Here is a 26,733-nt window from a genome sequence, read left to right on the forward strand (position 1 = left end):
AAAAAAAAAAAAAGTCTGGGGAAAAGGCCAAGAGATTTGAAGAGATTTCTACCCTGAATCATTTTTTTAAATTGAAGTATAGTTGATTTATAGTGTTGTGTTAATTTCTGCTGAACAGAAAAGTGATTCAGTTATACGTATATACATTCTTATTTTATTTTTTATTTTTGGCTGCACCGTGCAGCTTAAGGGATCTCAGTTCCCTGATCAGGGACTGAACCCGGGCCACGGCAGTGAAATCATGGAGTCTTAACCACTAGGCCATCAGGGAACTCCCTATACATTCTTTTTTATATTCTTTTCCATTATGGTTTATACAGGATATTGAATATAGTTCCCTGTGCTATATAGTAAGACCCTGTTGTTTACCCATTCTATATATACTAGTTTGCATCTGCTAATCCCAAACTCCCCCTCCATCCCTTGCCCACCCCCCTACCCCTTGGCAACCACAAGTCTGTTCTCTATGTCTGTAAGTCTGTTTCTGTTTCATAGATAAGTTCATTTGTGTCATATTTTAGATTCCACATATAAGTGATATCATGTGGTATTTGTCTTTCTGACTTACTTCACTTAGTATGATAATCTCTAGTTGCATCCATGTTGCTGCAAATGGCACTATTTCATTCCTTTTTATGGTTGAGTAGTATTCCATTGCATATATGTACCACATCTTCTTTATCCATTCATCTGTTGACGGACATTTAGGCTGTTTCCATGTCTTGGCTATTGTAAATAGTGCTTCTATAAACATAGGGGTGCATGTATTTCGAATTATGGTTTTGTCTGGATGTATGCCCAGTAGTGGAATTGCTGGATCATATGGCAACTCTATTTTTAGTTTTTTTGAGGAACCTCCATACTGTTTTCCATAATGGCTACACCAACTTTAGCTCCCACCAACAGTGTAGGAGGGTTCCCTTCTCTACACACCCTCTCCAGCCTTTGTTATTTGTAGACATTTAAATGATAGCTATTCTGATCAGTGTGAGGTGGTATCTAATTGTAGTTTTGATTTACATTTCTCTTAATAATTAGCAATGTTGAACATCTTTTCATGTGCCTGTTGGCCATCTATATGTCTTCTTTGGAGAAATGTCTATTTAGGTCTTCTGCCCATTTTTGATTGGGTTATTTGTTTTTTGTTGTTGTTGAGTTGTATGAGATGTTTGTATATTTCAGAAATTAATCCCTTGTCAGGGATTTGCATCGTTTGCAAATATTTTCTCCTATTCCATAGGTTGTTTTTTCATTTTGTTTATGGTTTCCTTTGCTATGCAAAAGCTTGTAAGTTTGATTAGGCCCCATTTAAAAAATATATTTATTGGGGCTTCCCTGGTGACACAGTGGTTGAGAGTCTGCCTGCCGATGCAGGGGACACGGGTTCGTGCCCCGGTCTGGGAAGATCCCACATGCCGTGGAGTGGCTGGGCCCGTGAGCCATGGCTGCTGAGCCTGCACGTCCGGAGCCTGTGCTCCACAACGGGAGAGGTCACAACAGTGAGAGGCCTGCGTATTGCAAAAAAATATATATATATATTTATTTATTTATTTTTATTTTGGCTGTGCTGGGTCTTAGTTGCAGCACGCGGGATCTTCATTGTGGCATACGGGATCTTTGCTGTGGCATGTGGGATCCTTAGTTGCAGCATGCGGGATCTTTTAATCGCAGCATGCAAACTCTTAGTTGTGACATGCATGCGGGATCTAGTTCCTCAACCAAGGATTGAACCTGGGCCCCCTGCATTGGGAGTGTGGAGTCTTATTCACTGGACCACCAGGGAAGTCCCCTCATTTAAAAATTTTTTTGCTTTTATTTCTATTGCCTTGGGAGACTGACCTAAGAAAACACTGGTATGATTTATGTCAGGGAATGTTTTGCCTGTGATCTCTTCTAGGAATTTTATGGTGTCATGTCTTATATTTAAGTCTTTAAGCCATTTTGAGTTTATTTTTGTGAATGGTGTGAGGGTGTGTTCTAACTTCATTAATTTGCATGCATCTGTCCAACTTTCCCAACACCACTTGCCAAAGAGACTGTCTTTTTCCCATTGTATATTCTTGCCTCCTTTGTCTAAGATTAATTGAGCGTTGTTGTGAGGGTTTATTTCTGGGCTCTCTATTCTGTTTTGTTGATATATATGTCTGTTTTTGTGCCAGTACCATACTGTTTTGATTACTGTAGCTTTGTAGTATTGTGTGAAGTGTGGGAGGATTATGCCTCCTGCTTTGTTCTTTTCCCTCAGGATTGCTTTGGCAATTCCGGGTCTTTTATGGTTCAATATAAATCTTAGGATTATTTGTTCTAGTTCTGTGAAAAATGTCATGGGTAATTTGATAGAGATCACATTAAATCTGTAGATTGTTTTGGGTAGTATGGCCATTTTAACAATATTAATTCTTCCAATCCAAGAACAATCAATTTCCTTTATTAATGTTTTATAGTTCTCAGCATATAAGTCTTTCACCTCCTTGGTCAGGTCTATTACTAAGTATTTTAATTTTTTTGGATGTGATTGGTTTTTTTTTACATTCCCTTTCTGATATTTCATTGTTAGTATAAAGAAATGCAAATGATTTCTGTATGTCAATCTTAAATCCAAAAAAAAAAAAATCTTGAATCCTGCTACTTTGCTGAATTTGTTTATCAGTTCTAGTAGTTTTTGTGTGGAGTCTTTAGGGTTTTCTGTATATGATAACATGTCATTTGCATATAATGACAATTTTACCTCTTATCTTCCAATTTGGATACATTTTAATTCTTTTTCTTGCCTGATAGCTATGGCTAGGACTTCCAATACTATGTTGAATAGAAGTGGTTAGCGTGGGCATCCTTGACTTCTTCCAGATTTTAGTGGGAAGGCTTTTAGCTTTTCACCGTTGAGTATTATATTGGCTGTGGGTTTGTCATAAATAGCTTTTATTACATTGAGATATGCTCCCTCTATATCCACTTTGTCTATCCTGAATCTTTTTTTTTTTTTTTTTTTGGGTGCACCACACAGCATGCAGGACCTTAGTTCCCTGACCAGGTATTGAACCTGTGTCCAGTGCGGTGGAAGCATAGAGTCCTAACCACTGGACGTCCAGGGAATTCTACCCTGAATCTTAAAGTCACCAAGCCAACTCACTTATTCCTGGACTTCTCATTATGTGAGAAAAAGACTTATCTTATTTAAGCCACTGTTATTTGAGTTTTCTGTTACAGGTAGCCAAGCTAAATCCATACATGATACACCAAGAATCATCTGTGTTTGTGGCCATGAGAATGGCTTCTCACATCTTTCATGACAGGGAGTGCAATTGACCAAGGAACCCAGCTGCTGCTTTCTGAAATCCATCACTGCATTTGTTACAAGGCCAAATTTCCCATGGGGTGCTTCTGTCTAATGAATGAGCACAGATGGGATATTAAAGCAGGCCCACTCCTGGGAAAAGTTGGATGATGGGTGGCTTTTGCTGGAGGACTCCCCAGTGGCATTGCTGAACTTTCCTGCACCGCAGTCTAGAATGCTTCCACCAACCTTCCTTCCTTCCCTCTCTCCTTCACTCAGGCTCAGACTTGTACCATGGTCTGATGGTTCTCCTAGGCTTACCTGGCTCCCTCTTCATTTTCTCTAACAAATCATTTCTCCTAATAAATATCTTGGGTATTTAATCCCATCTTGGTGTCAGTTTCTCTGGGAACTCAGACTAACACATTCCAAAACCTGTTTATGCCTTTTGTACTCATTATTGTAAATACATAATTTAATAAAGTATAACTAAACCAAAGAAATATGAGTGCAAAAGGAAAGTGAGTTATTATTTCTATGAAAACTAACTTTTAAAAAAAAATTTATTTATTAGTTTGTTTTTATTTTTTTTTTCTGGCTGTATTGGGTCTTTGTTGCTGCTCATGGGCTCTCTCCAGTTGAGGCAAGCGGGGGCCACTCTACGTTGCGGTACGTGGCCTTCTCATTGTCTTGGCTTCTCTTGTTGCAGAGCACAGCCTCTAGAGCACAGGCTCAGTTGCTCCGTGGCATGTGGGATCCTCCCGGGCCAGGGCTCGAACCCGTGTCCCCTGTATTGGCAGGCGGATTCTTAACCACTGCGCCACCAGGGAAGCCCTATGAAAACTAATTTTACTGCTTTGGAAACTTTTGGAAAAGATAGTCATTTTTTAAAAAAGCTGTTCACAAAAAGACAAATACTATATGATTCCACTTATATGAGGTATTTAAAGTAATAAAATTCATTTTGGTTTTGAAAGTAGAATGGTGGTTACCAAGGGCTGAGGCAGAGGGAGAAATGGGGAATTGTTTAAGGGGTAAAAAGTTTCAGTTTTGCAAGATGAATTGTTCTTTGTACAACAATGTGAATATACTTAACACTGAATACTTAAATGAATACTTAAAAATGGTTAACATGGTAAATTTATTTTTTATTTTTTTATCCAAGTATAGTTGATCTACAATGTTGTGTTAGTAAATTTTTTTAATTGAGTGAAAGATTCTTTAAATTCTACAGCGATTTACAATTTTCAAAAGTTTCACACATATAATTTAAGATGGTAAATTTTATCTTGTTTGGGTTTTTTTTTTACCACAATGAAAAATAAATTTAAAAAATAGCTTTTGAGTTTGGCTTGGGGAAACCACTGTAAAAGATTTGGGAAACTATAAAAACTCAAGAGTCTGCACTCAAATTGCTTTGCAATTGTCCTAAAACTCTTATGCATGTTATAGAATCTGGAAGTCTAGACAATTTGTTATGGGTATGTTCTACAAGAAATGAGGAATTCCAATCAGCAGATCCATATTTAAAAAAAAAAAGCCTTAGCATTACATCAAAAGATTGGCAAGTTAATACGCATTTATATGTTTTAAGTTAAAACGTGTCCAAATACATATGATTTTTTATGATACTCCTTTTAAGCTGACTTTTGTTGAATTGACCAACTTCTGGTTTCAATTGCATCAGATAAGAGGGCTTCTACTGAAATAATGATAGTAAATGTGAATTGCTTTATTGCACAATTATTATATGCCCAGGGTGAAAGGCTTGAGTATAGCTACAGGAGGACGAGCAGAGAAGGGAGGACGTTTCAGGCATCAGGAAGAGGCTAATAAACAGGGCTCAGGGAATAATGTCCTTCAAGATTGAAGGATCTGTTTGGCAGTGCCGAGAGGACTGGAAGAAGAGCAGACTATAGTCCAAGAGACAAGAGGGGAGAATGAGATTCTTGGGCAAAACTGTTCCTGGTGATGGATGACAAGTCCCATAGTGAGACCATGGGAACAGGGTGATGGCTGAAGGAGAAACAAAGGTCACTGGAGTGAGGAGGAGTCATAAGCCCAGGGTGTTGGGTGGGTCACCCAGTGAATTCAGAAGTCTTCTAGACCGGCAGCAAGATTGGGCCTGGAGGAGAAATGGGGGGCCAGTGATGTGCTGGAAGCAGCTCGTACTGGCTCATGAGAGCCAATTGTTAAAATTTCAATTTTGTGTTCTGCTTGGTAAACACAGCCATTATTAAAAATTTAATTATATTACCTTACAATGAAGTCAACTATGTTAAAACAAAGGTAATAAATATTCAAAACTCATCACTTTCAGACATGTTTGTTATTTGTCCTCAAGGAGAAGAAACATGAGAACAGTTAACAGTCCTAAATTCTGAGTGTGGTAGAGTTATATGTAACGTAGTGCTGGCACAGAGGAAGAAGAAAGCACAGGCCCTAGGGGGATGAGGCAAGGGTGTGAATTTCAGCTTCCCACACGTTTTTCTGTGGGTTCTCCTTTTTCTCCTCTGTACCAGGCACTGAGCTAAGTGAGTTTCATACATTATTTCTCATGTCTTATGGCCACACTATGGAAAGAAAAATATTTTTTTAGCCTTATTTTTCAGATGAGGAAAAAGAGACTCAGAGAAGTTAAGTAACTTGCCTAAAGTCACACAGCTAATGAATGGCAGAGCTAGAAATCAAATCCAACCTTGTCTCTTTACGACTGCACACTATTACTTCTCCAACAAGTTGTGTTTAAGATACAGAGCTCTAAAGGTAGAAAATGTTTGTTTTTCATGTCTCAGCTTTAAACAACTGCTTAATAATTTTCATGATGATATATTTTTTATGTTTATAAAAATATAGATGATCCAGGAAAAGGTGTTGCTTAAAAGTTCATTGTGTATGGGGTTTCTGTGGTGGCGCAGTGATTAAGAATCCGCCTGCCAATGCAGGGACATGGGTTCGAGCCCTTGTCCAGAAAGATCCCACATGTTGCAGAGCAACTAAACCCGAGTGCCACAACTACTGAGCCTGCACTCTAGAGCTCGCAAGCCAAAACTACTGATCCCGCGTGCTACAACTACTGAAGTCCGCGAACCTAGAGCCTGTGCTCCGTGACAAGAGAAGCCACTGCAATGAAAAGCCTGCGCACCGCAACGAACAGTACGCCCCGCTTGCCGCAACTAGAGAAAGCCCATGCGCAGTACCAAAGACCCAATGCAGCCAAAAGTAAATAAATAAAATAAATAAATTTATTTTAAAAAGAAGTTCATTGTATGGAATGATCTCTATCAACATTACTCTGGTGCCAAGAATTTGTGAGAACATGTAGCTTTCAAAAACCAAATTCAATTATGAAAAAACAAAACAGATATGTTGTTTCACTTTCTACCATGCCTTAGAAAAGCTTTTCCATAGACTTTAAAATAAACATGTTAGTAATAAATCACACTTTTTGAGCTGTAAAAAAAAACTCATCACTTTCTAATAACTTTACAACACTTTACTATTCATGCTCTTTGAGTTATTTATGTTTCTTGTCTCTGCGTGGTGGAAATACTACATAATGGTGTGCTCTGGTACATCTTTTCTCAACTCTGCATTCAGTGACATCATGTCGGTAGCTCAAAATCAGCCATAGTGAAAATATTTACATCACAGAAATTAGAAATACTATAATTACAGTTTGATTTATTGTTTTGTTGATTATCTACACTCCTTCATCAACTGTAACTGTAAGTTGGCTATAGATACAAGAGTTAAGGAAAAACCAATGAAAACATTCTCTGAGAATCAGCTGGCTATATGAAATTTACAATAAAGAGTATTGTATATTTTATTATGTGTAAAGTTATTTGTTACACATACATATCAGTAAAACATAATAAATATATGTGTATATTTATGTACACATTTTCCCCTAAAGAGCCAGTGGTCAAACATTTAGCAAACACACCTCTCATCTAAGGTCTCCTTCCCCTGAGACTGGCACTGGGGTGATGGTGAACAATTCAGATGTGGACCTGCTCCCTCCCTCCTGCTCCAGAACTCACAGGCTCATGAGGAGTCAGGCACCTAGATAACAACACAGCACTGGGTGGCAGGGAGAGAAGCACGAAGCCGAGGTACCTAGTCCAGGGAGCCATCCAGAGGAGTGAGATTCATGTGGGCACTCAAAGGATGAGTAGGAATCAGCCAGCCAGAGGAACAACGCAAGCTAAGCCCAGCTGTTGACAGCAACAATGAAGGACAGAGAGTGGCAAGTCGAGGGACACAGGCCATCGTGTGTCTGCCAGGGAGAAACCAGCAGGTTATAGGATGCTCCACCTGGCTTTGTGGTACCTGGAGGGTGGAGTAAGGGCAGTTTCTACTAGAGAGGGTCCTCTGGACCCCAGTCCTAAAAAGAGTAAGGATTTCTGGACAAAGGGACAGGGATGGGAGTCAGGTGAGGAGAGGAGAGGATGGAACAGCATGTGCAAAAGCAAGGAGGTAAAAGAGAATCTGAATTCTTAGAACTGCAAGCTGCGCTGGGTGACAGCAGCAGTGGGGAGCCTCGGGAGTGTCCTAATTACTTAACTAATTGGCATAACTAAGATTCCTGTGCCTGCTTGGAGGAGAATGGCTCGAGAGGGTGTCAGGTGGGGAAACACTAAAGCAGGGGTCCCCAACCCGCAGGCTGCAGACCGGTACCAGGCCATGGCCTCTTAGGAACCAGGCCACACAGCAGGAGGTGAGTGGCAGGCAAACGAGCAAAGCTTCATCTGCCAGTCTCCATCGCTCCCCATCACTCACATTACTGCCTGAACCATTCCCCCTGCTACTTCCGTGGAAGAATTGTGTTCCACAGAACCAGTCCTTGGTGCCAAAAAGGTTGGGGACCACTGCACTAAAGGATGTAATGTCTTTGAGGAGACTATTGCAGTGGTGATGGAATTGGGTAGTGGGTATGGGGAAACAGAATTGATAGGACTTAATTTCCAGGGGTTGGGCTTGGGTAACTGAGAGTTGACACAATCATTTTTTTAAGAGTACTGGTCAGTTATTTTGTAGAATGTTCCTCAACTTCGGTTTGTCTGATGTTTTCCTCATGATTAAATTGAGGTTATGCATTTTGGGGGGCAAGAAAATCACAGAAGTCAGTGAAGCCTATCAGGAGGTACATGATGTCAACATGTCTTATCACTGATGATAGGGCCATTTTTGGAGGCAGGATCACAGGACAAGGAACAAATATAGGGAAAATATCTGGGGTTCCAGCTTGGGACGGGGCTGGAATGCAGAAGAGAATTCAGACCAGAGACAGAGCTCTGCAAGCCCTGGGCTCCTTAGAGGTAGCGGAGGACTTTGCAGGGGGCAAGGTTGCCAGGGGAAGAAGGTATCAGGATGAGGAGGTAGAAGCAAGACTGGCTTTGCAATATAACTTTTCAGGCAGGTGAGGACTGGAACATGTCCTGTGGTTTTGGTATCCATGGGCCCAGCCAGTGACCAAGGCCACTGTTTACCAGGCCAGGCCCAAATTGGGACTTGTGAAAGGTATTTTTTCTCTCTGACAATTAGTTGGAGGAGGTTGGGAGGGGCACTCCCATTCTAACTCGACAAGTGAGCAGTGGGTGTTGCATGTTCAGAGCTGCTGGCAAGGCTGCAAGAGGTGGTGGTGATGAAAATGAGCTGTGTGTAGGCCAGCAGGCTACCCAACTCCCAGCACTTCTAGCTGCCTGAAGAGAGTTAGCTCTGCAAGTGTTAGTGGATGCCAAGTGCAAGTGCGGGCGTGGGCGCCCCCAAGTGGTCTATGGGGGCACTGCTGGTAGAAGAGAAGCAATGAGAGGTGGTCACTGACCTGGGTTTCATGCATAGGCAAGAGGTTGGAGGTCTGGAATCACCTTTGTTCTCTAGATTCAAGCTGCCTAAGGGATCCCCAATTTTTTAAGCTAACAGTCCTTTACTGAGTTACAATCAATAAGTTTTCAGTTTGGTAAGTTTTGACAGTTTTATATACCTTTTAACTATCACCCCAAACAAGATCTAGAATATTTCCACCACCCAGAAATTTCTTTTCTGTCCCTTTCCAGTCAATCTAATCTACCCCCATCGCCAAACAGGAACCACGATTCTGCTTTCTATCACATTAATTTTCCTGGTTTTGAACTTAATATAACCGGAATCATATAGTATGGTTTTTGTTTGTTTGTTTTTTGGCTGTGTGCGCAGCTTGCAAGATCTTAGTTCCCCAACCAGTAATCGAACCTGGGCCCCCTGCAGTGGAAGCCTGGAGTCTTAACCACTGGACCACCAGGGAATTCCTCCTAGCATGTATTTTTTGATCTGCCTTATTTTGCTCAACATAACGTTTTTGAGATTCACTTGTGTTGTAGTTATTAATTGCTCATTCATTTTTATTTTTGATTCATATTCCATTGTTTGAATATACAATAATTTGTTTATCCATTCTCTTGTTGATGGCTGTTTCTGGGTTTTAGCTACTACGAATAAAATTGCAATGAATTTGCAAGTTTTTTGTGAATATATGTTTTTATTTCTTTTGGGTATATAGCTAGGAGTAGAACTGATAGGTTTAACTATGTTTAACTCTTTAATGAACTGCCAGACTGTTTTCCAAAGCGGCTGCACCATTTACCTTCCTCCCAGCACTGTATAACCGTTCCAATTTCTCCCCATCCTTGTTTTTTTAAAAATATTATTTATTTATTATTTATTTATTTATTTTGGCTGCACCGGGTCTTAGTTGTGGCAAGCAGGATCTTTGTTGTGGCATGCGGGATCTTTAGTTGTGGCATGTGGAATTCTTAGTTGCAGCATGCATGCATGTGGGATCTAGTTCCCCGACCACAAAGCTGGGCCCCTGCAGTGGGAATCATGGAGCCTTACCCACTGGACCAACAGGCAAGTCCCTCCCCATCCCTGTTTTTTTAAAATTAATTAATTAATTAATTTGGCTGCATCGGGTATTAGTCGCAGCACGTGGGATCTTCGTTGCAGTGCATAGGATTCTCTCTAGTTGTGGCGCGAGGGCTCCAGAGCACTCTGACTCAGTAGTTGTGGCACGTGGGCTTAGTTGCCCCGCGGCATGTGGGATCTTAGTTCCCCGACCAGGGATCAAACCTGAGTCCCCTGAATTGGAAGGCAGATTCTTAACAACTGGACTACCAGGGAAGCCCCCCCATCCCTGTTGATACTTACTATTATTTGTCTTTTTGGTTATAGCCATTCTAGTGGATGTGAAATGGTATCACATTATGGTTTTGACTTGCATTTCCCTGATGACTAAAGATGTTGAGTATGTTTTCAAGTGCTTATCAGCCATCTGTATATCTTCTCTGGAGAAATTTCTATTCAGATCCTTTTTATATTTTTATAGTGGATTGTTTGTCTTTTTATTGTTGAATTGTAAGAATTCTTCATAGGACTTCCCTGGTGGCGCAGCAATGAAGACCCAATGCAGCCATAAATAAATAAATAAATATCCCTTTAAAAAAAAAAGAATTCTTCATAAATTCTATATGGAAGTCTCTTATCAGATATACGACTTGAAAATACTTTCTCCCATTCTGTGGGTTGCCTTGGGGAGATTCCAGTCTGCTTGGGGAAAGAAGACAAACATGGGGGGGGGGGAAAGTGGTGTGGAGGGGAGAAGCATTGTAGGGGAGGTCTAGGGTGAACTCTCCGAGTTTCAGGTTGCCCACCTAGGTAGTGAGTGGCTGAGCTGCTCTGACATTGCCATGGCTCGCAGGAAAGAATGTGTGTCACTGTATACTCAGTGCTGTGCTATCAGGCATATATACTTACGTAAGTGCCAGTGACTTGTCATCTCGTAAGACCAGGAGCATGGACTAAGGTAGAGGGAACAGGAAGCTCTTTTTTAAGAAAGGAGACTCCATGTTGCAAACTTCCACAGGACTAATGGGTGATGTTAGAAGCAGCAAGAGTTGCTTAAGAGCCAGACAGGCTTGGATTTAGATTTTGGCTGTAGTCATACTACTACATAGTGTCCCTTTAGCCATTCCTGATGGCTTTTTATATTCTTATTCTTATCTTCTTTCCATATATATGCTTATATTCTTATTCTTATATTCTTACTGTGTGTGAGCCCCTGGGATTTTCTGCCAAAGGGCTTTCTCTGCTTAGAAGGTACACAAAGAAATCTGCAAGTTCCAGGAGCAGCACTTAACCCTTAGTTTCCTCATTCTTTTGGTGGGATAACTCATTGTATTCTGCATTGTGTCTTGGAGGTCCCCAGTAGAATTGCCCACAGTGGTAACCTGCTCATTACTGCACCCTGAACTGTGTTCCTTTCATTTCTTTGTTTCAACTTCCTCCACTCCTCTACTAGTGCTTCCTGGGATCATCTCTCAAATAACAGCAGTGTTTGCTTCTGGGGAAACCCAACCTAAAGATACTGGCTCTTCCACTTCTTAGATATATCAATTCTATTTTCTTGAGCAGATCACCTTACCTCTCTGAACCTCACTTTCTTTATCTACAAAATGGAGATAAAAGCATTTACTTCGTAGGATAGTCACGAGGCTTAACATCTCACTCAGATATATATAGGGTTCAGTAAATGCTAATCCTCTTTTCTTTCCAGTTGTTTACTGTCATGTAAATAGATATTCTCCCAGAGACTGTTGGGTGGACATGCCTCAACATGCCTCCTACCATAGCTAAGCAGGAAAAGATAAGCAGCCTGCAACTGGCCCTGTAGGTGACTGGATTACTGTTCCCAGTCATTTGCCCTCTCCCTGCTATAGGATTAAACATCCCCACTGTTTGTCATGTCTTGCATCCTCTAGAGGAAGCAAGTCTCCCTGTTGCCCTGGCATTAGCCATAGGACATGCGTTGGTGAGTGGCATGTGAGCAGATGTGACATCCACCCCATTTAACTGTTATTGCATGGTTTGGCTCTGGCTCTTTTACTCCTGCTCTCCACCACGAGAAAGACGTGTCCCCAGAGCCTGGCACACAGTATGAGCCAGCACTTATTAGACACTTATTGTGTACCAGGCACTGTCTCAATTGTAACTTATGTCTACACATGTTAATTCATTTAATCCTCACAGGAACTCTAAGACATAGGTATTATTATCATCCTTATTTTACATATGTGGAAAACTAAGATTCAGTACGGGTGGGTGCCTTGCTCAAACATACACAGTTGGGAAGGGGCAGGCAGTCTGCCTTCCAGGTCTATATTCTTTTTTTTTTTTTAGATTTTACTTACTTATTTATTTATTTATTTATTGGCTGTGTTGGGTCTTTGTTGCTGCGCGCGGGCTTTCTCTAGTTGCGGCGAGTGGGGGTTACTCTTCCTTATGGTGCGAGGGCTTCTCATCGCGGTGGCTTCTCTTGTTGCAGAGCACAGGCTCTAGACGCGCAGACTTCAGTAGCACATGGGCTTCAGTAGTTGTGGCACATGGGCTTCAGTAGTTGTGGCTCACAGGCTTCAGTAGTTGTGGCTCACGGGCTCTAGAGCGCAGGCTCAGTAGTTGTGGCGCACGGGTTTAGTTGCTCCGCGGCATGTGAGATCTTCCCGGATCAGGGCTTGAACTCGTGTCCCCTGCATTGGCAGGCAGATTCTTAACCACTACGCCACCAGGGAAGCCCCTCTAGGTCCATATTCTTAATGACTGCACTATGCTGTTTCTCATAGTTAATCAACAAATGCTTGTTGAGTAAAAGTGTGTTCAAATGACTGTAACTCCTGAAGCATTGTTTCCTTCTATTTACCCAGATTCTGAACGTACAATCCCCTGGGACAAAGATGAGCTTCTGACTTTGGACCTGGGCACTTTTCCTGCCTCAGTTGTTAGTTAAATAGGAGGTCCTTCTACTTCTCTTGATTCGGGAAGAGTCATCTGTGGATATCAGATGGGAACCCAAATATTTCTCCTGTAGGACCCACATGGACCACAAGATATCTCCTGTAAATTCCTTGTGAATCCCAGATATCTCCACTGTAGATTTCAACATGGACGTCAAACCCCTCTCCTGGAGGCTGATATGAACCCTATATCTTTCCTGAGGCCCACATGGACTCCCAACATCTCTCCTGCAGGAGCCATGTTTGATAACCTCCTCAGGGTCATGTTCATTTCATTGGGTCTTCTCACAACTCTGTAAGTCAGCTAAAGCTTGTCTTATAGCAGGATAGAGGGCAGTTATTATGCAAGTGAACCAGGGACAGGATCAAAAGCAGAACCTCTTTGTCCTGCCCTGTAGCCCATGACTCTTCTGTTCTGATTGGCATAGATTATGCTTCCTGCACAACACTCCATAGCCCCTGAGGCTCCCTCCCTTTCCTTGCCTCTCCTGCACTAATTTTTGTCTGCCTTTCTTCACTCTGGCCCCCTTTCTATCCCAGCTGTGGGAGTGAGGCCCCACTCCCAGCAGGCTGAGACCAGACAATGGGCCCTTATTCTGGGCAAAGAATCCCCTCAGTGTCTCCCACCCACTGAGGCCCCCTTCCAGGCCCAGGATGGTGTGGGCGGAGGGCACTGTGGAGGGCAGGAGCCATTGGCTGGCAGGACAGAGGGTGGCCCTGGTTGTAGATAACCCACATGAAGTTTACAATGTAAACATCACTCACAATAAAAGCCAGTCTGTCTTTCACTCCCAGCCCCATCTCTCCAAGTGGGTCTCTCTCAGCCCTCATTGGTTCTCGGTTTTTAAACATTTAGACTGATTTCTACTCACTTTCAGTGTTCATCTCTGCATAACACAGCTTCTTTCTTTCTCTCTCCCTTCCTCTCTCTCTCTCTCTCTTTCTTTTTCTGTTTTTCTTTCTAGGCCTCTCCCTTTCTACCCCTCTGGGTAGTTTGTCAGTCCCTATTTCTTATCTCTTTCTCACTTCCTCATGCTCTCTCCCCTCTATCTTTCTTTGTCTTTTTATCCCCCTCTCCAATTCTTGATCTCTCCATGTCTCTGTCTCTTCGTGTTTCTATGACTCTATGTTCATGGCTCTCCTCTCTTGTCTTTCTATGTCTATCTTTTTTGGATTTGTGTGTCCTTGTCTATGTCTCGTTTTTGTCTCTTTATATTTCATCTCTGATCTTCCATCCTCCATCCCCTCTCTGTCACTTTGGGTCTGTGGATCTGAAGGGCTTTCACCAGTCATCACACTCCTGCTCACAAAGCTCCCTCTCATTCTTACTTTCTGGTACGTCCCAGTGGCTCCTGGGACTGGCATGGGAGGTTATTTTCCCCAGTTTACAGATTTGGAAGCTGAGGCTCTGATTGTTGGTACCAGACTCCCATTTCTGGGTCTCTTCCTCGACGTTCTCGCTTTGCTCTTGTCCCCGTGCCTGCCGACCACCTGATCTGGCCCTGTCCCTGGAACTCAGCACCTCGGACAGCTCCTGTAAGGTGAGGGGATGGCCAGGCCTTCCTTCTCGCGATTTCAGGAGGAGCGGCCCTAGAGGAAGATCGGGAATCTCGCGAGAGCGGCTGCTGCAGGCAGGCCGGCGCGGGCGCGCGAGGAACTGGCCCCAAGGCGCGCGCACGCTCGCGCACCCCGTCCCCAGACCCGGAGCCGCTCGCGGCCGGCTCCGCGCCGCATCGTTGGGTGCATAGCAGCCCAGCGCGGCGACCTTTCCGCAGCCGAGCGACAGCAGCGGGTGAGTCCCGGGCCTAAAGGGCCAGAAAAGGGCTTTGTAGGGAAGTTGGGCGCAGGGTGAGAGGGGGTCACCCCATCTCCAGCTTTGTACACCCTACGCTTTACCTTTGGATGCCGGGGGCAGGTAGAGCTGGAGAGGCGCAGAGTCGAGGTGACCTTCCCTGTTGGGGCGGGGGAAGAGAATCTCGGGTGCCCCAGGCGACCTTTCAGCCGAGCGACAGCAGCGGGTGAGTCCCGGGCCTAAAGGGCCAGAAAAGGGCTTTGTAGGGAAGTTGGGCGCAGGGTGAGAGGGGGTCACCCCATCTCCAGCTTTGTACACCCTACGCTTTACCTTTGGATGCCGGGGGCAGGTAGAGCTGGAGAGGCGCAGAGTCGAGGTGACCTTCCCTGTTGGGGCGGGGGAAGAGAATCTCGGGTGCCCCAGACCCCCCCAACCCCCGCCATCCCCATTCCCGGCTCCCACAGAAGGAACCCAGTCTTGGATGACGTCAGACCCCTGGATTCTGGAGCCTGTGCCTTGGGCCCTCCATACCCGCTCAGCCCCACCTGGTGTTCCCTGGAAACAGGCCTCCTCCTCCTCCTGGGGCTGGCGCACGCGGCCTGGGATGGGGGCGTCTGGAGGTGGGGTGACTGTGGCCTCCTTTGGGCCCTTCCTCACAAGAGGCGCCTGCAGGTGGATGCAGGTTGTACTCCCCACCTCCCAGACCCCACCTAAGCGAGGCGGCAGACCTTTGGACAGCTCATGTGAACCGCCTCAGTGTTTCATGGGATTGGTGCATTGGCTTAAGCCTGTGGGCCGCCAGGGCTTTGGGGTGGTGTGTTGGGGGCACCAGAAGAAGCTCATTCCAACGCTGACAGGAGTCAGTCACGAGGATTGGGGTGAGATGTTTGGGAACCCGTCTCTGCCCCTGCCTCTGGGAGCTCCTGATCCAAAGGTTGGGAAAACCAAATATAGTCTTGGACTGAGAATTCACTATCTCAGGCAGTTCAAACCGGCAATGCCCCAGCTCCAGGATAAGGAGTTGAGGGAGGGCTGGGCAGACTTTCCCGTGGACACTAGGAGCACAAGGAGAAAGGGAGGCGAGAGGCAGTGAATAGGAGGCTTCTCGGAGGCAGTGAGATTGGGATGAGAGGAGAGGTAACAGAGGGCGTTTTCGGGGAATAGTCTGGGCAAAGGCATAGAGGTGGGAATTAAGCATAGCTGTAGGGGAGCCTTGCCTGTGAGTCCAGCCACGTGACTGTGCGCACGGGGTAGAGAAGTCTGGAGAATTTTGCAGCCTGTGCCCTAACTGTTCTGCCTCCAAGGGGCAGGCCTCTGAGAGAGGGAAATGGTTCTTGCAGGGGCATGACTGGCAGAGAGATTTTGTCTGGGGCTGCACAGAACGTGCTAGTTGAGATTTGATCTGGGTTTGATGAGCCTGAGCTGCTGAGAGAGGACTGACTGGTCATGGGCCACAGAAAGAGGGTCTTCTTAGGTCTAGCAAACTCATGGAGAGTTAGCAGGGTCCTGGGAGGGGAGCTCTGGTTAGGGGCCTTGGGCTCTGTTCCTGTTTCTTTAACCCTTTCTCTGGTGGGCTGGCTAGCCACCTCTTCACAAATTGATTCCTCTCTCTGGGTATCTCTTTGCCAGCACCTTTCTCTAGGGATGAAATAACAGGACTAAGTACCGACCTCCCTTGAGGAAGCTGCTTGTTCTAGTTTAGAGTGTCCTTCTCAGTTCTTCTACCTCTTCCTTGTCCTTTTCTCCCCCCTCCCTCTGCCTTCCTCTCCCTGTCCCTGCCCCCTCCCCACAGCAGTTTCTCTACAGGCTGCACTTCCTTCCTTGCTGACAGCCCGGAGTCTCTGAAGGTCTCCTGGAGGAAGTGTGGTACAGCAGGGTTCACAGAAGCTGTGGGCTTAGCCTGATTTGGGGAGGGCATCAGTTGCTCCACTTCTACCCTGGGAGGGTGTCCAAGGCTTAAGCAAGAACATGATCGACTATTCTCTGTGCCCTGCCCTGTGCTGGGTCCCTCCTGGAAGCCCCATCCATGACGGAACAAGGAAGAGATTGGATGAGAATGAGTGAGCACTTGGTGCCCAATAACTGGTTCAGAATTTAAGCAGTGGGAGGCGCAGCAGGGACGTCTGGAAGGGCTTCCTAGAAGAGGTGGGATGTGAGAAAAATAGAAGGACTCAGAGGCGCTGATGGGGCTCTGGTTTAGGGTCACTGGAAGCAGACGGGATGGCTTGATATGATCTGCATGAAGCTGGGTTGTGTGGGAAGCAGGTCAGCCTGTGGTAGAGAAGCAAAAGGTTGTGGGTCGGAGGTTTGTAGCTGATTGACACAAGGTTTTGATTGCCAAGCACAGGATCAGTAGGGGCTACTGAAGAGTCATCATAGGACGGTGATAGCAATGCTAGGAGTGTACTGTTCTCTGAGGAATATTCATAGTTTGGGGATATCAGGGCTGGAGATATGGGATTGGGTGTGGGATAAGGGGACCAGAAGTAGAGCAAGAGGGGGAAACTTCCATCTTAGCAGATAGGCTCTGGGCAGGCAGCAAGAAAATGACCATTTCTATGCCAAGGATGGGGACTCATGCTGGGGAGGAGGGAGGGCTGGTGAGTAGGGAGTCCTGGAACTAAGCCCAGGTCCCTGTCCTGATCCGAGGCCAGACTTGACTCCCTTCTCTCTGCCATGGACCTCACTCTCTTTACTGTGGGACCTTCTGTCCTCCCAACTTCACAGTTAGAAATGGAATAAATTATAGTCCGGTTTTTTTGAACAAAATTCAGTTAGTATTTGCTGTCTTATTGATAACTAAGGAGGTGCTTCCTTAGGCCTACATCTTTGGGGGAATATGCAGCACCCCCAATGCCTCCCAGCGTTATGAAAGTCTCTCAGTTGAGGAATAAATCACTATTTCTCCCATTTTTCAGTTTAAGAACTTTGGTTTGCAGAGGCCAGTCATTGCTGCTCCCCTCTCTCCCAACACAAGTATAAAGGCTAAGCCCTGCTATAAGAGCAGAAGAGCCTGGAACCTTCCATTCTTGTGACCTCAGCCTCCTGTAGCCCTCCCAAGCCTAAATTCTCTCTGGGCTAGCCATGTACAAACAAGGCAGCCTTGCTCTGTGCTCTGGCCCTGAGTGCTGGCTTTCCCACCATCCATACTTTGCTACACTGACTTCTCTGTAACCATGGGCACACCTTTGGGAAACAGCCTGGGACCAGATGGGGGTCAGGTTGGAGCCAGGGTTAGAGCCTCCTTCCTTGAGGCTCCTACAATCTAGTTATTGCCCACCCTCCCCCTGCCTCTCTTCTTTGTTTCCCTGGAGGACATTAGTGCTGGACCACAGTCTCCCTTTCCACATCCCATTGTCGCATGGGGGGCAGTGCCTCCTTTGGCCACCCTTTCTACCAGCTACACCTGAGTCTGGTCATCACTGGCATGTGGCCACCTCCAAAATCTTAAACTCCAGTATCATTCTCTGACCACAGTCCAAATTCTGCTTTACCTACTTTGGGACCTCAAGGAGACCTCAAGTTCTCTGACACCTCCATTTTCTCTATCTCATGAGCATGACACCTTCTGTGTCCTTCCTGGACTCCATGGTCCAGGATTTTAACCATTCTCTGGCTCATACCTTCAATGACCATGCCACTTTGCCTGTGTGTCCCACCCCAGCAGCAGACCCCCCAATTCTGGATTCTACACTCAGAATGTGGAAAGCTTCTGGTGGCCATCACATACCAGGGCAGTCTGGTGCTGCTTCCGTGGAGGGTCTCCAGCCTCAGCTGTCCCTCCATCACTTCTAGAAACCCCTTTACTCTTCCCATCAGCTCTCCATTCTATTCCATGGGAGGAGTATTCCAAACTTGGACTATTATCCCAAAGCCCTTTACTCATGGAGAGGGTTAGTTGTGGGGGGGGTTGTATGTGGAAGTTGACCACACTTATGTTTCTCTACTTCTTGTATCCCAATAGAAGGAGGGCTCCTAATCTAACATATCCGCTCTGTGCTATGGGTGCTGGCCCTACCTATCTCCTGAGATACCAGTGTCTGTCAGCTCTTTCCCCCTCTACTGTATCTTCAGCCTCTCCACCGTTTTCCTTAATAATACCTTCCTCCCAGCTTATATATATATGCTCAAGTCTCCTATCTGGAAAATCCTTTCTAACTGTATGTCTTCCTCTAGCTGCTGCTGTTTTAAACCTATGGCTTTGTCTCACTAGAAAAGTGATACATGACTGTTGCAGAAATTTTAGAAAATAAAGATAAAAGAAAGACAACAAATAACTTGTAATGTCACTATCAAGAGATCGCTACTATTAATCCTTTATGGTGTTTCTTTGTTGACACTAATATCCTCTATGTTATATTAAAGTCTCAGCTGAGTTTTTTGATTAAAAAAATTTTTTTTTAGGTCTTTATTTAATTTGTTACAATATTGCTTCTGTTTTTTTAAGTTTTAGTTTTTTGGCTGCGAGGCATGTGGGATCTTAGCTCCCTGACCAGGGATCAGACCCACACCCCCTGCATTGGAAGGCGCAGTCTTAACCACTGGACCGCCAGGGGTGTCCCTCAGCTGAATTTTTTGAAAGATTAGTCTGCTAGACTTGTCCCACTTCCTCTCCTCATGTTCCCTCATTTCTGGGCAGCTGGCCTCTACCCCACCACTTCCTGAAGCTGTGACCTCCTAATTGCCAAATCAGCCCATGTCACACCTGACCACTCTGTGGCCACGGACGTTGTTAACCTGGTTGACCAGTCATTTAAATGGTTGAGATAACCTGTATTCATTGACATTAAACATTTTCATGAGATGTTGAGTGGAAAAAAACAGGTTATAAAAGAGCATGTATAAAATGATCTCACTTTTGTCATATATGCTTATATATACATAAAAACCAAAAACCTAAAGGTCAGACTGTTAAAGGGGTGACCACTGAGAAGGTGGATTTTGGAAGAACTTGTATTTTCTACTTTATGCACTTTGATTTTTTTTTTAACTTGCAGATATTTTTATACATGTTACTAAAAAGCAACATAATTTCATTTTATTAAAAAAGAAACTTTGAGGTTATATTTTTTAAAAGGAGAAGAGGAAGAATAGAAATCTTCAGTGGCTCGCAAGTCTCAGGATAAAGCTCAAATCCTGCTCACGGTCTTCAAGGCCAGGATGACTGGCCCCTCCCACTTTTCAACCCTATTGTTGCCTTTTCTTCCTTCCTTCCACTTTGGACTTTATCTGTGTGTGCTCTACTTCTTTCTGTTCCTTGAATCCGCCATGCTGTTACTCTCCTGACCTTCCCTTTGCATGTGCTTTCCTGGTTCTTTCCTTTCCTGGCCAACTCTTATTCATCCTCCAGGATTCAGCTCTGATATCGCTTCCTCTATAAAGCCCTCCCTGGCTTTTACAGGATGGACCAGGGAGGTGCTCCTCTGTGTTCCCACAGCTTTGTGGACTTGCTCTCCTGGAGCACTTCTCAGGCTGTGGTGTAATTGCCCCTTGATTTAGCTGCATCTTCTACTCTTACCACCTCACTTTCAGCTCAAACGTGTCTCCCCTATTACAGAGAAAATTGAAGCAGATATATGGGACGTGCACTGTCCTTTCCAAGGCCTCAAACCTCCCCCATCTGCTTGCGTCATGTTCTCCTTCCCACCTGTTAGGATTGAGGCTTGTCCCACCTCTTTGCACTGGACCTCATGCTTCTCCCCCTTTCAGGGGTTTGCTCCATTAATTAACCTCTGTCTCTATTGTAATTGCAACTCTTCCCTGGATCTTTCACATCTCTAGCTTATTAACATCTCTAAACAAACAACCCTCAGACATAGTCCTCCCTGGACCCCATAGCCCACCCAGGTAGTACCCTGTCTCTGTTCTCTTCCAAGGCAGGCTTCTTCAACGTGCTGTCTACACCTGCTCTCAGCTTATGTGTTCAACTGTATAATTTGGCTGCTACTACCCCTTCCCACCCCTCCCCCCAACTCCCAGCTGCCACCGCCAACAAAGTAGTTCTTGCTGGGGTCACAGGTAACTTGCTGTTGCTGAGCGTAATGAACATTTTTCACTCCAGCCCTTTCCATGCTGGACCTCTCAGTGGCATCTGTCATATTTGTCCACTCTCTACTCCTGGCTTTGGAGACTTCACACTCTCCTGGTTTTCCTCCTGCCTCATCAGCTGCTCCTACTCATTCTTTGCCAGCTCATCCTCTTCTGCCTGACTTTTCTTTTTTTTTTAAACAGGTAATATACTTACCTGATTCATAATTCAAAAAGATGTCCTAAATTTCATCAATTCTAAGATGAACATTTTGATATTTCCGAAAACATTTTAATGTCTGTGTCTTTAAAATTTTGGCATCTTATCATTATAAGTTGGTGGCATTTTTTTCTTTCTTTTGTTCAATAAAATAATGATCTATCTTAAAATTGATGGTGTCTTGGATTTGATGGTATAAAGATACATAGTAAAAATTTCCTCCCGCCTACTCCCCTACTCCACATGTATTCAGTTCCTCTGGCCCCCAGGAACCACAATTATTTTTTTCTCGATGTCCTACTAGAGATTCTTTGTGTATATATTACCAAATGCAACTGTATATATCCCCCTCCTGACTTAAAAGTATTTACTTATTTATTTTTAAAATTTTATTTTATTTTTTAAAAATATTTATTTATTTATTTGGTAGCGCCAGGTCTTAGCTGCGGCGCGCCAGGTCTTAGCTGCGGCTCGCCAGCTCCTTAGTTGCAGCACATGGGCTCCTTAGTTGCTGCAGGTGGGCTCCTTAGTTGTAGCTCCAGGCTTCTTAGTTGTGGCATGCAAACTCTTAGTTGCAGCATGCATGTGGGGTCTAGTTCCCCTACCAGGGATTGAACCCAGGCCCCCTGCATTGGGAGCGCCAAGTCTTATCCACTGCGCCACCAGGTCCCTTTATTTATTTTTATGAAGTATAATTGACATACATTACTTTCAAGTGTACAACATAATGACATTTATACAACATAATATTTGTATATATTGTGAAATGATCACTACAATAAGGCTAGTTAACATCCACCACCACACATAGTTACAGAAATTCTTTTCCTTGTGATGAGAACTTTTAAGATTTACTCTCTTAGCAACTTTCAAATATGCAGTACAGTGTTATTAACTGTAGTCACCATGCTGTACCTTACATCCCTGTGATTTATTTATTTAGAACTGGAAGTTTGTACCTTTTGACCCCCTTCACCCATTTCACTCACCCCTCAGCCCCCACCTCTGGAAACCACCAATCTGTTCTCTATGGATGAGCTTGGTTTTTTGTGTGTTTGCTTTTTAAAATTTTATTTTGTTTTAGATTCCACAAATAAGTGAGGTCATGCAGTATTTGTCTTTCCTTGTCTGACTTACTTCACTTAGCATAATGCTCTCAAGGTCCATTCATGTTGTCACAAATGGCAAGATTTCATTCACCAACCTTTGGTATCTCATCCTTCTTATAACAGCCATTCTAACACATGTGAGGTGATATCTCATTGTGGTTTTGATTTGCATTTCCCTGATGATTAGTGATGTTGAGCATCTTTTCATGTATTGATACCCGTTGGCCATCTGTATGTCTATTTCCCCAACTTTTATTTTGAAAAATTTCAAAGCTACAAAAAGTTTAAAGAACAGTGCAATGAACACCTGTACTAGGGTACTTCACCTAGATTCACCAGCTGTTAACATTTCGTGACATTTGCTTTGTCTATCAATAGCTCTGATTTTTTTTTTTTTTTTTTTTTTTTTTTTGGCCGTGCCGCGTGGCTTGAGGGATCTTAGCTCCCCGACCAGGGATTGAACCTGGGCCCACAGCAGTGAAAGCGCCGAGTCCTAACCACTGGACCACCAGGGAATTCCCTATCTGATTTTTTTGCAGAACCATTTGAAAGTAAGTAGCAGACAAGACACTGTATTTCTAAATATGTCAGCATGTTGTCTCCTAAGAACAAAGATATTCTCCTATGTAACCACAACACCTAAGAAATTTAACATTAAACAATGATATCTACTGTTCAGTCTATATTCAAATTTCTCTACTTGTCCTAAAAATGTCCTTTATAGCTGTGATTTAAAAATCCAGGACCAGTCATTGCAGTTGGTTGCATGTCTCTTTAGTCTCCTTTAATTTAGATGAGTCCCTTTACCAATTTTTATCTTTCACGACATTAACGTTTATCTTGGAGAATTTCCTACAGTCTGGATTTGTCAGATTCTTTTTCTTAATAATTATTTTCAGATTAAAGATTTTGGCAATAATACTGCATTGATGATCTTATGTCCTTCTGTGTGTATCACATCATGAGGCACATAATGTCCTTTTGTCCCATTATCAGAAATGCTAAGTTTGGTCACTTGGTCTGCCAGATCCTCTCATTATAGAAGTACCTTTTCTCTCTTGTGATAAATAAATAATCTGGGGGGGTGACACTCAGACTGTGTGACTCCCCTCTTCCCTAACCACCTTCCACCCAGTGGTTTAAGCAGCCATTGATAATCCTTGCCTGTATCAGTTCTGACATAGGGGTTGCAAAGTAATGATTTAAAAAATTATGTCATTCCTTCTATATTAGAATTTTCTTTCCCTCCTCCCTTTCTTTTGTGTATTATAGTTCACTTATGCATTCTTTTCAGTGTGTTATGATCCATTACTGACATTACTCATATTTTTTCTCCAGCTTTTTATTTTGAAAACTTTAAAGTTGAAAGAATACAAGGGACACTCATATAACTTCACTCAGATTCACCAATTGTTAGCATTTGCCACAGTTGCTTTGATTCTGTCTATATCCATCCATTATTTCTTATTTTTCTGAACTATTTGAAGCAAGTTTCAGATATCACGATACTTTATCCCTAAGCACCTGAGCACATGTTTCCTAAGAAAAAGGACATTTTCCTACATAACCTCAATAACATTATCACACCCAAGAAATGTAACATAGACCTAATAATATTATCTAGAGTCTATATTCAAGTTTCCTGTGATATCCCAGTGTTTCCCTCTTGAACCAGGATTCAATCAAGGTTTACACATCAGTTTTTGTTGCCATGTAGCTTTTTTTTTTTTATATATTTTATTCATTTATTTGGCTGCACCAGGTCTTAGTTGCAGCACACAGGATCTTTAGCTGCAGCGCTTGGGCTCTTTAGTTGTGGCATGTGAACTCTTAGTTGCGGCATGCATGTGGGATCTAGTTCCCTGACCAGGGATTGAACCTGGGTCCCCTGCACTGGGAGTGCAGAGTTTTATCCACTAATCCAGGGGTCCCCAACCCCCCTCCCCCATCAGTCTGCAGCCCAAGGCCTGTTAGGACCTGGGCCGCACAGTGAGAGAGTGAAGCTTCATCTGCCGCTCCCCATCTCTTGCATTACCACCTGAACCACCCCCACCCCCCCACCCCTGCACCGTGCATGGAAAAATTGTCTTCCGCGAAACTGGTCCCTGGTGCCAGAAAGGTCAGGGACCACTGCACTAGACCACCAGGGAATTCCCCAACAATCTTTCATCCAGTGAAAGATTTAGCAGCCACTGAGGATCCTTGTCTGAATCAGCTATTACATTCATGATTGCAAAATTAGGAGATTTTCTGTCACTCCTACACTTAGTGCTAGCATTCTTCTGAAAAGAATAGCTTTCTTTCTTCCTTCCTCCCTCTTCTTTTTAAAAATAAGGGTGTTACTTTGGACTCATGGATTATTTTTTAATAATGTTACATTACTGTCATTATTTTTGATGCTCTTAATTCTCCCAAATTTGGCTGTCGGTAGCTCCTTCAAACTGGTGTCCTCTTGACACCAATTAGTTGAATTCCTTCTTGCTTCTGGCACCACAAGATGTTTTAGGCTAACGTTGTATTTCCTTGTCCTGGCTTGGGACCAGCCACATATTTTTAAAGTCATGACTTCATATTGATGCCTCCAATTCAAATCCAACATCACAGGACTCTGTCTTACCTTCCTATATTCCATATTCTGTCTCCATACCTAACACTGAGAACCCAGGTTCCAACAACATGAACACATTCTCTCATATGCTGTCTGCTACAGTTCACATAACAGAGTTTCAGAATCATCACACTAATACCAACAGTAACAGTAAACCCGCTAAGATTTCAGATTTCTTTCCAGTTGTTTTTGCTCTTGAGATATATCCCTCTAAGAGAACACAGAGTACTGAGATGAAGTCACTTGGCCAATTCTTTTTCCTGTGTGATTGTGTTATCAATTCACAGCATAGATAGCTTCATTTGTTTTTGTTTATTTCAATTTTAATGGTTCTCTCCAATTTCTTTTTTGTTTGTTTCTGTTTTTGGCAGCATTTCAAGGCTTGTGGGTTCTTAGTTCCCAGACCAAGGATCAAATCCAGCCCCGTGAGTGAAAGTGCCAAGTCCTAACCACTGGACCACCAGGGAATTCCCTGCTTTTTCTACTTAACAGTATATCCTGGAAATCATTCCATAGCAGTTCGTAGAGATCATCTTCATTCTTTTTTACATCTATATATTACTCTATTGACTGATGTACCATAGTTTATTCAAACAGTTGCATTTAGGTTGTTTCTAACATTTTGCTATTGCAAAATAGTGTCATGTTGAATAACATGTATTTGTTGTTTCTTACTTGTGGGTAAATAACTAGAAGTAGGATTCTGGGGATAAAAGTGAAATATATTTTTATTCTCCTCTCCCCTCCTTTTTTTTCTTCTTTTCAATATGAAAGCTAACATAAACTATTCTATGTCTTGCATTTTTTCAACTACTTGTTGTGATTGTGGAGTTCTTTCCATATCAGTATTTTTTTAAAAATTTTTTGACAGATTTTATTTATTTATTTATCTATCTGTCTATCTATTTATTTATTTATTTTTGGCTGCATTGGGTCTTCGTTGCTGCTCTGTGAGGTGGGAGCTGCCTCCGGTTCATTCCACCATGGAAATGTGAGATGAGTCCTGCTCCAGGGAGTTTTCAGCCTGGCTGGGACTAAGAGAAGGACTAGGTTGGGTGAGCCATGATCCTCAACCTTCTCTGGCTCTTTTTCCTTCCAGTTCAGGACAAAAAGGAGTGGACAGGCTGCTGGGCCAGCTGGTGCCATCATGTCAGGTAAGGAGAGGGTGGTCCACTTAGGTAGGATGTAACAGTGAACTTAGGGTAGGAGTCCCTTTACGCCCCCTAGTTTTTGAAGGTCAGGTTCCTTCTGTCCTCTTTCCCCTGGATTTCCCCTGGTTCCCCACTGAGGCCTATTTATCCAAGACCCTCACTGTCTAGCCCTCTGTCAGACCTCTGACCCTGGGGACCAGGGGTAGCGCATCCTGATGCTCTGGTCCTACTGTCTGTCTGACTGATAAGTGGCATGGGTGGCTCAGTCTCCATCCTCTCTGTCACCATTACTCTCTAATACTCTGAGACCTTTTCCGTCTGGTTTCTGAGTTGTCTGGTTTCCAAAGTCTCAGAGCTGGAGGGACCTGTAGGGACTATCTAGTTTGACCCCCACCCCACTGGATAAACTGAGGTCTGGAGAGGGGTAGTGACTCACCCAAGAGCATAAGTGTTGGAGTGGAGGCTAGAACCCACGTACCCAGACTCACCATTTTGCTTCCTCTACCCGGAACAGGTCCCCCACTGAAGAGGGTGCTGCACCCCGATGAACAGTGTTTATTGTTTTTATTCTTCTGAGAGACAGTGATACTGCCTCAGGGCTACTTTGGGAGACCTGAGACAGTGGGGGTAGCTGGGTGGGGATAGCAAAGTGGCCTGTGCCCACAGGGGCCAAGAGGGCAGCCCAGGCCAGGGAAAGGGTGATCATATTGGAGCAGCAGGGA

At 43.9% G+C, this 26,733-nt stretch overlaps 1 protein-coding gene and 1 non-coding gene across 2 annotated transcripts in view; one reads left to right on the forward strand and one right to left on the reverse strand.

Moving 5' to 3' along the window:
- SCAMP5 (secretory carrier membrane protein 5) overlaps nucleotides 1–26,733 on the forward strand; it is a 45,019-nt gene that overhangs the window by 13,489 nt on the left and 4,797 nt on the right. Inside the window, exons 2-4 of the mRNA XM_007446715.1 lie at nucleotides 14,624–14,645; nucleotides 14,804–14,896; nucleotides 25,960–26,014. Of these exons, the coding sequence (XP_007446777.1) occupies nucleotides 14,624–14,645; nucleotides 14,804–14,896; nucleotides 25,960–26,014 (170 nt within the window). The remainder of the gene's footprint in view (nucleotides 1–14,623; nucleotides 14,646–14,803; nucleotides 14,897–25,959; nucleotides 26,015–26,733) is intronic.
- Nucleotides 22,695–22,767, reverse strand: TRNAE-UUC (transfer RNA glutamic acid (anticodon UUC)). The gene has a single exon. It is a non-coding gene; the product is annotated as a tRNA-Glu (tRNA).

This window comes from Lipotes vexillifer, unplaced genomic scaffold (genome assembly GCF_000442215.2).
Source record: "Lipotes vexillifer unplaced genomic scaffold, Lipotes_vexillifer_v1.1 scaffold242, whole genome shotgun sequence".
In the NCBI taxonomy this organism is placed as follows: Eukaryota; Metazoa; Chordata; class Mammalia; order Artiodactyla; family Lipotidae; genus Lipotes; species Lipotes vexillifer.